This window comes from Cantharellus anzutake, assembly GCF_015039405.1.
Source record: "Cantharellus anzutake strain C23 chromosome Unknown EI90scaffold_34, whole genome shotgun sequence".
NCBI classification, from domain to species: domain Eukaryota; kingdom Fungi; phylum Basidiomycota; class Agaricomycetes; order Cantharellales; family Hydnaceae; genus Cantharellus; species Cantharellus anzutake.
In genome coordinates this window covers 360,152-373,261 of record NW_024066984.1, presented here as the reverse complement: position 1 = coordinate 373,261, position 13,110 = coordinate 360,152, and the positions used below count along the sequence as shown (strand labels likewise).

Sequence of the window (13,110 nt, the reverse complement as noted above, 5' to 3'; positions counted from 1 at the left end):
GAGCTCCCATATTCCACAATCACCTCAGTATCCCTCGAGGGTCACCACCCCCTCTTTTCAATTTATTACCTACACCTCCCTAAGTATGGAGCCCCAAAGGCTTCTGGACAGCTCTGATGTCCGCTAGTGCACTCCCACCTCCGCTGGGCAATACACTCACTTGCCCTGCAAGCCCACCTTTGGGCCTATCCCTCCTTTCCGTTTCTGGGTTACCATTCTGATAACCCTGTAACCCGACTTGTTGGTAATATTCAATCGGCTAATGTTTAACCCTGTTAGCTCCACTCCATTTGGCTCCATCATTTGTGGGCCCGCCCTCGTTGTAACTATATATACTCAACTTGTACATATGTTACACCTCAGTAATAAAATCGACTAGAGTTTACCCCCTTCAGTTCTGGTTGCCAGTTAGTAAGTTAGGGCACGGACGTGTTACTTGGCACAGCGCTCCTGGCATCAGTCGCTGAGGCCGAAGCCCTCCGCCATGGAGACATTCCTTTGTCTTGACCTGGTCTCTGACAGTGACACCCTTTCCAAGCTGTGGGAATGCACCTGGCTTCTGCCTGCGGTCACACTATAAACTGGCACAGTCCACTTCCTTTTATAGTAGCTTAGCAGGGATAAGGAAACTCACCCTTCTTCTTAACTCACTCCCCACTTACATAGCCCCCTCAGTGAGTTTGAGGAACTACAGGCAGGATCTAGTGCCCCACTGCCCAGAACACTGCACACACCCAACTCCGAGGTCAGGCTGCCCCTGAATGAGGGCTGAGTCCTGACAAGTATGTTGTTGTTCATGCACTGTCATGGACTTCTGTGGACCTCCAGAAACATCCATGAACATTCATGGACATTCATGGACCCTTCTAATAATGCTCCCATGGGTATTCATGGGTATCCATGGGCATTCATGGCACCCATGGAATTTCATGGAAATTGGAAGATAATGTTGTACATGGGCTTTCATGGGCTTCCATGGGTGTTCATGGGTGTTCATGGGTGTTCATGGCCCCCCATGAAAATCCATGGAAGCCCATGAAAGCCCATGAAAGCCCATGAAAGCCTATGGAAAGCCATGAAAAGCCATGGATATCCATGGAGCCCATGGGAGATATCACACTTTTCAGATGTTACTCGGAATGAGGGGAAAATCGAAGGGGGGGATGGGGGGAAATTGTGGAGGGAATTGGGGGGGAAATTGAGGGGGGGGATGAAGGGGAAAATGGGAGGAAAATGAGGGGGAACTGGGGGGTTTCTAAAAAGTCAGGGAAAATTAAGGAAAATTCAGAAAATGGGGGACTTTCTAAAAATGGAGAATGTCCAAAAAATCAGGGGAAATTAGGGGGAAAATCAGAAAATTTGGGATAAGTTAGGGAGAGATATTTCAGGAAATTAGGAATAATTGGAAAAGAAATTAAATCACTTTTTTGATAATTCAATGTGTATTGGAAAGTGCCAAAGTGGGGCAATGTAGCAATGTATGTTTCAGTGTTAGAAAAGTCTCCCACCATGTTTTGGTGAGCCAAATAACCATGGCTTTTTGACCATGGGAAATTTGGTGTCAAAGGCTTGGATGATATCTGAAGAATACATCAGCTTTTTGTTTGCTTTATTGGGTGATATTTTTAATTTACTTCATTTGGAACACTTTTTTAAAACTGATTTATACCCTACATAACATGCATGGTTACATTGCCACACTTTGGTGCTTTCCAATTCACATAGAATCATCAAAATTGGTTGAGTTTTGAGCAAGAAATGAGATGAAAGATAAAGTGCAAATTTTTGAATTTCAGAGTTTTCCTCATATTTTGTAAATAGCAATAAACAAATAAGGTGCTGATTTTAGTAAACACAAAAGGTATATGAGCTTTCAGAGCAATGACAATGGCCATTTTACACACACATATATCCATATTATCTTTGCACTACTGGTGCCAAAATAACTAAGCAGATTTCATGGAGATATGAAGACCATCCATTATTTAAAAACAAAAAGCTCTATGAGCTCTATGAGCTCAGTGAGCTCATAGAGCTCATAGAGCTTTTCAAGTAATGATGCTGGCCATTTAATATGCATTTCCAAAAATGTATATACATATTATCTTTGCACTTCTGCATCCTTAGGAGAACAAAATCATTCAAACATTTAATTTTCTCCACCCAATGTGTAGAGGGTGCACAGCAAAAAGACTCAATTTGCTCACAGAGCTCCCTACCAAGTTTGCTGATGAAGGTTACCAATGGTGTAGGAGTCTTCCTCATGGTTAGAGGTAGACAGAGATAGAGTGCCAGCCATTGGAACAAGTCCGGAGGCGACAAGGAAGGGCGAGGGTGGAAGGAAAGGAAGTGTTCTCATACCTAGATGACGTTTACTCAGGTCCATTACTCAACGGAGTCTCAGGGTGAGCAGACCTCAGCCAGATACTTGAGCACAAACTTATCCAATGGGGAGACGTAAAGATGTCAACAGATGGGATCCTAACTCAAAGAGAGAGGATGGAGGGAACAAGTCAACCAGCAGAGCTAGGTCCGGAGGCGACGGTGTCAGGGTTCAGCACCCTGCCCTAGGGTGCCCCAGACTCCCCAACCAATCCCTTCCTTCCATTCCTTCATTGTTGCCTTGTTGTTGCCTTTCTGTGTTGTGTACACACGCGCGCACGGGATAGCGTGGGAACTTTCTGAGCGAGCAGCTCGCCCAGAATGTTCCCACGGGTCACAGCCACAGTTCTGGGCGAGCAACTCGCCCAGAACGTTCCCACGCTTGCTGGGCACTGCCACCTGGATGTTCCCTCCGGGTCACACTACACAACTCTAGGAGCTGTATAGTTGTGGGCATGTGACCCATTCCTTTATATAGCAACCATGCGGGGAGATGAGACCTTTACCCTTCTTCTCATCTCATGCCCCGCATAGGCAAGTGTATATATTATCTTTCCTCTTACTATACATCTCATGCCCCGCATAGTGTGAGGACAGGCCAGATGGGGGTTGAGGTCAGGGAGCCTCCGAGTCCGAGGCCGGGCCCTGACAGACGGAAAGAGTATGGGGGAGTTGCGGTGGGGTGTCTGGTGTTTCGGAGGTACTGCTCATGATCTAGGCTCAACGGAGCACATAGGTGAGACAGCTATCCTAGCAGTGGAACACTGACTGAAGGCAATGAGGCGAAGTAGAGTCGGGGTTGGAGTGTGAGGTGGTCAAACTGGGGTGTCTGAAGTGTCCAGGGTAATGTACTGCGGTACCAGTCGCTCAACGGAGCAAGGAGGTAGAGTACCAGTGTCCTAGACAATAGACAAGGTCCATTTGACAAAGGCGATGTATGAAACATCTTCAAAGTTGGTAAGGGGGTGTGTGTCAACCAGCGGTGTGGGGTCCGGAGGCGATGGAAGAGTAGTAGAGGTGGGTGAGTTGGGTTGTGGAGTTCGGAGGTCCGGGCAAGGTGAGCTCAAGAACTACCACTCAATGGAGCATGTAGGAGAGACAGGTTATGCCATGAGACGACCGAGACACTAGCCAAAACAGCCAGGGTGGTGTAGAATGTCATCAAGAGAGGAGGATGTGGTATCAACCAACAGTGTGAGGTCTGAAGGAAGATGGGGCCAGATGGGGTGGAAGCGGAGCGTGGCTTGCTATCCTGGAGTAGGGTGCTTGGCATTACTAATGGAATGCCAGGCAGTGGGGAGTGCAATGGGGAATTGGGTGAGGCGCCTACCAACGGACGAAGTCCAAAGGCAAACTGGGGTGATATATCGTGGAATAGCCTGGGATGTTCAGAGTACAGACCAGGTAACTGCTCTTAAACCCCTTGACCAACGGGTCGAATTGTGGGCGAGTCAGTAGGTGTCCTAGAACTAAGAGACAGGGTCCAGCTATGGGTGACAAGGCTTTGTCCAGGTTGATTCGATCCAAAGCGAAGTGGATTGGGTAGGTCGATGGCCTGGGTACTGGTGTGCCAGCAGTGCCTGTCAACGCTTGGATGATGACCAGCAAAGAGCCGGTGCATCAGAAGGTGGGGGAGGTCAAGGACGAAGTGTCCAAGCTGGGGGTGTGGAGGTCTGGAGGGACCGAGAGGCAGGGGGGAAACGAGGGGCGAGGTGTGGGAGTGAAGGTGATAGAAGGTGGCTCCCAGGGACCTAAAAGTGGCATCGGGGCATGTGTCAAACGCGTCCGACAGTGCCGAAGGGTATGGACCAGACTGGTCCATACGATGGAAGGCGGTTCCCATGCGACGCAGCGGATGGTGTGTGCTGCGAAGCGACAAGGGACCGAGGAAGAAGGAAGGTGGGGGGTGGATGGCTTACCCGAAGCCAAGATGGAGGGTGTGGTCGACTGCGGAAGGTGGAGGCAGTCAGCCAGGTGCTCGATGTCGGAACTAGACAACAGCAATGGGGAGTCTAAAATACTGTTAGAACTGGGTGAGGGCAGACAATTCTGGAGGGGAACTGGAGACTTAGCAAGGAGGGACCTTGGCCTCATGTCAGGGGACAAACCCGGGTCCCCATGACCCCTCTCTCTATAACCCAGAGCCTGACCTGTAACAGCCCATCTCAGGGCACAATGCTACTGTGGGTAAGAAAGTGAGAAGAAGGTTAACTTCTCACTTTCCCACAGTGGCCCCAATATGGTGAAAACTTCTGGGGATACCCGGAAGTCACATGAGGTGGGATCCGGGGTCGGATCATGTGGCGCGTGGAGCGTGTGGTGCAGGAAGTGCATGGGAAGTGGAGCAGGTCCGGGCTAAGTCAGGGTATGTGCCCTGACACCTCAGCAACTCAAGTGGAGCGCTGTGCCATTGCTGTTTGTCCATTTGGTCCTTAATTTCATAGGAGGCGAGCAGGAAGTCTCTAGGGGGCATTTCACGTCGATTTTAGACTAAGGACTAAAACAATGTACAAGCACCCATATATATGTATAATGGAGGGGGCGAAAGCACAAGGAAACAAAGGGGATCCGAATCGGAACGAAGGCGTCCGAACAGGAACAAAGGGGTGACAGAAGCGGAGCGGTACCAAGGTCATAAGGCAGAACCTGTGGTACGTCTGAAAGGAGGTAAGGAGGGCGAAGCCCAGAGGGGCAGGAGGACGAGGGGAAGTGGGGATGATGACTAACTGGCTAGAATGGGAAGAAGCAGTAGTCCAAATAGGGATGAGGGGAAAACGTGAGAGATACATTACAAGCGGTGAAAGGGCCAAAGATGATCCATGGAGCTCGGAGGTTATGGAGGTTACAGAGGTTACGGAGGTGGGGTTGAAAGTCCAAGGAATATTGGCAATGGTGTTTACATAGTATGAGGTCACCAATGCAATGGACTAAGGCCGAGGTGGAGTCAAAGTCTGGGGTAGGAACTATGATGGAGGCTTGGAGCAAAGGTATGAGCGGTGTCTGAGTACAAAGTACAGGAGAGTGGCAGAAGGTCGTAACTTGGCAGGGGGCCGACGGAAGAGGGCCAGAGGGAAGAGAGAGGAAGGAGGAAGGAGGAGAGGTGTGGAGGAGAGGAAAGGTGTCAGGTCCGAAGGTGAGTATTGGAGCAGACGGGAGAAGAGTAGGAGGATGATGGAAGGGTGGAGGTGTTGTGGGGAGGAAGCGGAGGAGTGGGATGGGGAGTAGTAGGAGGGTGGCGAGAGGGGTGGTGTTCGGTCTGAGGTGGGTATCGGAGCGGAGATAGGACAGGAGAGGGACAGAGGAGTGGAGGTGGCATGGGAGGTGAGAGGAGGTGTGGTGCCAGGACCGAAGGTGAATATCGGAACAGACAGCGGTAGGGCAGGACTCCAGAGGTGGTGAAGGAGGAGGTCCAGGAGTTGGGTTGGGATCGGGTATGCACGGATATGACAGAGAGGGGGGAATCATCTATTCCATTTCAATCACTACATACATATACCCATACAGCAAACATACAATTTGTGAAAAGAGTCCGAAATATATGGGTTTGGCTGAGCTAAGCCTCCACCAACAATGGCGGTAAGGTTCAGCTGCTGTTGGCTTAGAATAAAATTCCAAACAACAAAAGAAATTGAAAAGAAAAACACAAAATTCCTCATACCACTCCAAACACTGCGTCAAAACTCCGTCCCTTTATTCCATTCGACTGTCCTCATCCATAGCTTTCTAAGGATACCAGTTTTGTGAAATTTGGTGGAGATTTGACTGAGAATGGGAACAGAATATATATCTTGATTATCCATCACAGTGTTAGAACTGGGTGAGGGCAGACGATTCCGGAGGGGAACCGGAGACTTAGCAAGGAGGGACCTTGGCCTCAGCGACTCATGCAGAGCGCTGTGCCATTGCTGTTTGTCCATTTGGTCCTTAATTTATCTCTAGGGGGCATTTCAGGTCGATTTTAGACTGAAGGTCCAAAATGAGTATGTACAAGCACCTGTATATAATGGAGAGACGAAAGCACAAGGAAATCAAAGGGGGTCTGAATTGGAACAAAGGTGTCTGAACGGGAACAAAGGGATGACAGAAGCGGAGCGGTGTCAGGGACCGACCCGGGGTCGAGAGTGTCCAGGTATATTGCCTGGGGCTGAGGGCCTGGTAGGGTGTGGTGTGGGCATGCGTAACAATGGGCCCGAAGCAGACAAGGGAATGTAAGCTACTTGCCTAAAGTGGGAAGTGTGAGAAGAAGGTTGCTTCTCAGTTCCCACTTAGGCTGTGTTTATATACCTGTGTTAAGGCCACGTCATCTACGCACACAGCCATGTCTGTCCAGGGAGATCCCAGGAGCATCCGGGTCCGGGCATGTCGTACTGCAGCTGGGCCAATGGCACATTGATAGAAGGGAAGTTGTCCATGTAATAAGTAAGGAAGAAAGAAAAGAGAAAGGAGAAAGAAAGAGAGGAAGAGAAAAGGGAGGAGGAAGTAGGGAAGGAGTGGGTAGCGGGGGACCGGGTCAGGTGGGTGATGGGGGATTGGGTCAGCTGGGGCCGGGTCAGGTGGGTGTGCCCTGACAAGTGGCACCAAAGGTCATAGGTTAGAACCTGTGGTACATCCGAAAGGAGATAGGGAGGGTGAAGCCCAGAGGGGCAGTGTCAGGGCACACACCCTGACTAGCCTGCATCCGGACCCAGACCCACACCCGCATGCGTGCTCTGCCCTGCATGCTCCATGCGCCACATGCTCCAGGCCCGGTTCCCACTTCTCATGTGGTGTCCGGGTATCACCATGGAAGTTTTCGCCATATTGGGCCACTGTGGGAAGTGAGAAGTTAACCTTCTTCTCACTTTCTTACCCACAGTAGAGTTGTGCCCTGGACAGGGCTGTTCACAGGTTAGACTGTGGGCCATAGAGAGGGGTCATGGGGACCCAGGGTCCATCCCCTGACAGGCAGGAGGATGAGGTGAAGTGGGGATGATGACTAACTGGCTAGAATGGAGAGAAGCCACAGCCCAAATAAGGATGAGGGGGAAATGCGAAAGATACATTGCAAGCAGCAAAAGTGCTGAGTATGATCCATGGAGCTTACAGAGGTTGTGGAGGCAGGGTTGAAAGTCCAAGGAATGTTGGCAATGGTGTTTACGTAGTATGAGGTCACCAATGCAATGGACCAAGGTGGAGTCAAAGTCCGAGGTTGGGACTAAGACAGGATCTCGGAGCGAAGGTACAAGCGGTGTCCAAGTACAGGGTATGGGAATGTGGTGGAAGGTCATAACTTGGTGGAGGTTTGGCAGAAGAGGGTTGGAGGGAGGTGAGTGATTGTGAGGTCTCAGTGGGGTAGCTCAGCACACAGAGCCATCAGTGATACAAAGATGTGTATTTTACAGTGTGTGTAAGCAGTTAACGGAAATTACCGCTTACCCACTGACTATATGTATCTTGTAATTACATATGGCTCGGGGTTTGGGGCTATTGCCCTGACATTCTCCCCCCTTGCATTGCATTTGCGACGCATACAAGGTTAATGATGAAGAAAATAAAATGAAAAAAATGAGTTACATTGAGTTTGAGATTATCAATGAGTGTTTTATTGTTGCCACTTTAAAGTGGATGATTTATACATGTTGGTGAGAGGAATTGAGGGAATAAATGGGTGTGGGGCCATCACTTTGAAGTGAACAGCAATACATGGGTATCGCAGAGGGGAAAGTGATGAAGAGAAGGAGTTTTTCGAAAATGAATTTCAACCCAAAGATTATATGTCTTTGGTGTTCCTCCTCACTTGTTCCGTGAGGATTTGTGTGTAAATGGTGTTTACACAAGCAGTGGTGGATGTGGGTTTTGACGAAGTAGAGATTTCCGCAATTGTTACTTGCAGTTCCTCACATACAATATTGTGTGTGGGGCCTCAAGTTGGGGGAAGGTGTTTTCATGGGTGCCTCAATGGCATATTCCAGTGTCACTTTCCCTTTCCTCAAGGGTAGAGTTATTGCCCCAGAGGAGGGTTTTCCTCCAGGTTGTTCATCTGGACATCCGATTGCTGCATTGGATGCGATGATGTGGCCTGGGCTACATTGTCAAGCTGTGGGCTTGACGAAGCGGGCACTCCCTGGGTGGGAGCAGGTTGTTGCGTTCCTGGGCTACTTGGCTCAGGTGTAGAGTACAGTAAGTTTACTGTTCTTCCTGTGGGGAAGGGTGGTCGCTGGCCTGTTTGTCCAGTGCAGAGACTTGCATCTCTTTCCCGGTATTTGGAAGCTTTTGCTTCCCGCTCTGCAGTTCTTGCAGTGCATTCCTCAGGAGTCCTGAGTGGTTTGAACTGGGACTTTATATAGGCAGCTTTGCCTAGACTTTCCCAGGAGATTTTTCCCTTGTTCTCCAGGGAATTGTACTCCTCCACAAGTCTTGCAATACTCGGGAGTCCCAAGAAGTATTTCTCGGTTTCCTTCGCTTTTTCACAAAGGACTCTATGCACCTTGCCGCTTTTAAAGGTGGCTTTGGCCTGTTCGTACCAGTGTATGAATTCTTTCCCACTCACACTTGTCCACCAAGTGTATGCAGCATCATGCACCGCTTCCGACCCTGCTATTCTCCTCATGGGGAAGTTGGGGTCGATTGTTACATCGACTGGAGCTTCGACTTTACTGAACTCATTGAGTTCAGTGGTCTTGTATAACATGTGGACACTTCCCTGCAAGGTAGCTTGCCCATAGGGTGCTGAGGTACTCAGCGGCCTGCTGCCTCTGGCAGTGGTCCCTGTTTTGGGGTCTGCCATTGGTTGCCCACCACTCTCCCTCTTCCCCTCGACATGGGTTGTCCCTTCTGAGGGCAGGCCCTTATGCAACCCAGACAGGGTCGCCTGCCCATGGGGTGGTGGGATAGTCGATGCCCCGGCACCATATCCCCTCCCCCTGACCTGGGAGGCCCCCATCATGATGGGTTTGGCAGCAAGATCTGCCAGTGCACATGCCTCTTTGAGCTCGCATTTTAGTAATTCGATCTCCCTCTTTTGGAGATCGACTTCTCTCTCTGAGTCTTTCAGCGAGGTGAAGATGCCCTCGGCATCTCTTCATGCTCTATTGTCTCGTGCCTCCAATGGACGCAATTATTGCAGGCATCATCTGATGCCCTCAAGTTATCAGACCATGTGCATTTGGATGGCCTGGACGAGGAGCTGCTGTTGCTCCCTCGTCTCCCTCCTTCATCTCTTTCAGCTCCTGATGGAGTTGACCCGTCTGAACAGCTACCACTGATGCGATAGCTGATTCCCAACCTGCATTTGGCTGAGGTGTTGTTGGACCTGGGCTGAATTGGCCGATCCAGGGGGTGATTTGGCCAGGGAAGTTCCCTGGGGAGTATGCCTTGGGCTGCAGCAGCATATGCTGCCCCTGGAATAGCGCTTATTGAGCCATCGGTGCAGTTTGCACTGTGGATGGTTGGAAGCCCCTTTGAGGAGGCTGGGGGTATGTGGTGCCTGTTGGCATTGTGGATGGTTGTTGGTTTGTGGCACTCATTTGTGCTGCATGCATCATGTAGTCCATGGCGCTTATCTGCACCTGGTGTTGTTGTTGTTGTTCCAGGGAGCCTTGCTCCCCAGGTTGTCGTATCTCAATGTCCAGCAGCTTGTTCGGATCAAATCGAGGGTTGCCTCCCCCAGAGAACAACATTTTCGTCGTTTTGTTTCTCGTGGTGGTGGGAGGGGTTTAGGTTCTTGCGTGCATGGGATTCGCCGCAAGTGTGTGTGGTTTTACACATGAGCCTGTGGTTCATATGATCTAGGTAGGTTAGACACTGGTCCGGGGTCGGCACCGAAGGTCGCCGTTGCGGGCCGCTATAGGCCGCGATGGCCATGATGCCACGAACAAGGCCCGAGGGTAGGGCATTTGGCCTCAGCGACTCTAAAGGAGCACTGTGCCCCCTAGCTGTCTCTTGGCCCTCATTTCAGACTTACTGGGGTTGCCTTGCTGGGGTCAGGACTTAAGGGGTCGTGGTCAAATCGATATTAGAGCTAAGGTACTATAATGTAGTATACAGGATATATATATGAAGATAGAATGAATAGAAGCGGACCCGGGCCGAAGGCCGAAGGGTCCGGAAGCAAATAGGAACAAAGAGCGGGGTTGGCCGCACAGTGGCCGGCAATGACCGAGGGTCAAAACAAACAATAACAGATAAATAAAGGAAGGAGCGTAGGGCCGCGATAGCAGCGATGGTATTGTAGCGGCACCGGACTCGGAGTTGGGCCGGAGTCGGGTGCGGGGATGATAGCGGCCCTGTAGGGGCCATGTGGGTGGGGTAGAGGAGTCGTGCTCAGCACGGTGCTGGAGGCCGACTCAGGGCAGGAAGGTTGGTGTGGCTGTGGGGGAGTCGGCCAGGTGCAGGGGAGCCTAGGGGCAAGCGGGGGAGTGAGCAGGGTGTCCTCATGGAGGGTAGGGCTGAGGTTGGGGCTTGCGCTCATGCTCACGTAGCGGGAATGGGCTTGGGCAGCATCAGGATGGGCAGCTAATGGGCCGGAATGCATGGCCATGACACATTCAGCCTTGAAGCGGTCAAGGTCTTCAGTTGCTCCTGAGAAGGGGGTGGGGGGAGCAACTTTAGGTGGTTTTGGTCTGGGGGTGGGTGCGGGTGCAGGTGCAGGTGCAGGCATGGGTGCAAGCACAGGTGGGGGTTGGGTCTGAGCTTGGCTCTCTACGATGGCCTGGAGCTCTTGGAATCAGGACAGCAGTTCGTCATACTGGTCTTCAGTCACCATGGCAGGAGAGGTGCAGGAGGCAGGGGAAATGAGGTTGAAGCCTTCTTCTGCTGTCAGGGACAGCTCTGAAAGCGGCAAAGTCCAGGCATGAGGGACTCGGTGGGACGGATGTCGGCTGTGCATAGCAGCGATCCCATCGTGGGGTGAGCATCCCTGACCACTTAGTCTGAAGTGGGAAGTTGAGAAGAAGGCTGCTTCTTCTGTTCCCACCCCAGGCACTATTATATACATGCGGCTAGGGTCACATGGAGGAAGCCATGTCATCTCCACACACAGCTGCACCTCCCTGGGTGTCTCCGCAGGAGATCCCAGAGGTGGCCACTCAGTAGGTGGGAGTGTGCACGGTGCATGCAGCGATCAGGGGAGCGGGGTTAGGTATGTTACCTTGCTTGCAAGGTCACTTTCCAGCCTGGTATTCCTTAGCGTTTTTCCCACCCTCTTTATATTGTTTGCTTTTTCCCACCACTCACTGCCTCTCGACTCTCGCACATGTGCTTTTCTCCAGCATTATTACTCCTCCTGACCCCCAGATGCAACTGGCCATCTACAGACTCTCAGAGGAATTGGTGATAGAAAGGGATTGGGTGCCCATCACTCCGACACAGCAGGCCATCGACTCCTCAGTCACCAAAAGCTGCCCAGACAAGGGTTCTACCACAAAGGCAGTGTTCCACCACTGCATCCGTGACAAGCAGAACCCCGGCACATTTCTCAAGGACACCACATCCCCACATCCCCCATCTTCTTCCAGCTGCAATCCACACATGTAGCTCCATGTGCAGCCAGATGGAGAGATATAGACCTGCCCAACTGCCTTTATGCCCAGAGCCTGAATTGGTAGAGCACTTCCTATTTGCTTCTCCCACGAGTGCCTAAACTCAAGAGAGCTATCCTCCTGCTGGTGATAAATCAATCAAAACTTTCTATCTGTCCCAACTGCTCTCCCACCCAGGGATCATTCCACACACACCCAGTTCATCTGTGAAACGGAGCACTTCTTCTTGTCTGCTATGTGCCTAATTTCTGTTATTTCTTTCCTGTGCCTTTCACTTTTACTATGTTTCCAGTCTATACCCAAACTCTGATTATGCGCACTAGGTACACATGTCCTACCTCTGTTCTTCTTATCATGCCACAGGTGCTGCACACATTCCACCTTGTGTTGTTTCTTCATACTTTCCACACACCCTCTGAGACCCTCATTCTGAGAGGTCAAAGACGGTCTATATGTTGTCTCCCACTGGGAATAAAGGCACCTCAGCACCCCATGCTTCGACTTTCTCTGGGGCTGTCAGATCCACAGCCCATACCCTTTCCTCTCGCTCCAAGAGGACAGTGGCAGTTCCTACAGTCACTTCCCCACTGTCATATCCATCGACTTCCACTACCTCCAATCTCTCCGGACTACCTCCACTCCTTCTTCACTAACATCGGAGCTCCCATATTCCACAATCACCTCAGTATCCCTCGATGGTCACCACCCCCTCTTTTCAATTTATTACCTATGCCTCCCTAAGTACAGAGCCCCGAAGGCTTCCAGACAGCTCTGATGTCCGCTAGCACACTCCCACCTCTGCTGGGCAATACACTCGCTTGCCCTGCAAGCCCACCTTCGGGCCTATCCCTCCTTTCCATTTCTGGGTTATTGCCTACCATTCCACTGTCAGGGCCCGGCCTCGGACTCGGAGGCTCCCTGACCTCAACCCCCATCTGGCCTGTCCTCACACTATGCGGGGCATGAGATGTATAGTAAAAGGGAAGAGAATATATACACTTGCCTATGTGGGGCATGAGATGAAAAGAAGGGTAAAGGTCTCACCTCCCCGCATGGTTGCTATATAAAGGAATGGGTCACATGCCCACAACTATACAGCTCCTAGAGTTGTGTAGTGTGACCCGGAGGGAACATCCAGGTGGCAGTGCCCAGTAAGCATGGGAATGTTCTGGGCGAGTTGCTCACCCAGAACTGTGGCTGTGACCCATGG

The 13,110-nt window shown here is 51.0% G+C and overlaps 1 protein-coding gene across 1 annotated transcript; it reads right to left on the bottom strand.

The window, feature by feature from the left end:
* Positions 1-11,669: 11,669 nt before the first annotated feature.
* Positions 11,670-12,299, bottom strand: EI90DRAFT_3017539 (uncharacterized protein; the record flags this gene model as incomplete). Its single annotated transcript, XM_039057117.1, has 2 exons — positions 11,670-12,023; positions 12,096-12,299. 2 exons carry the CDS (start codon positions 12,297-12,299, stop codon positions 11,670-11,672), a joined length of 558 nt encoding a protein of 185 aa, XP_038914406.1.
* Positions 12,300-13,110: the final 811 nt, after the last annotated feature.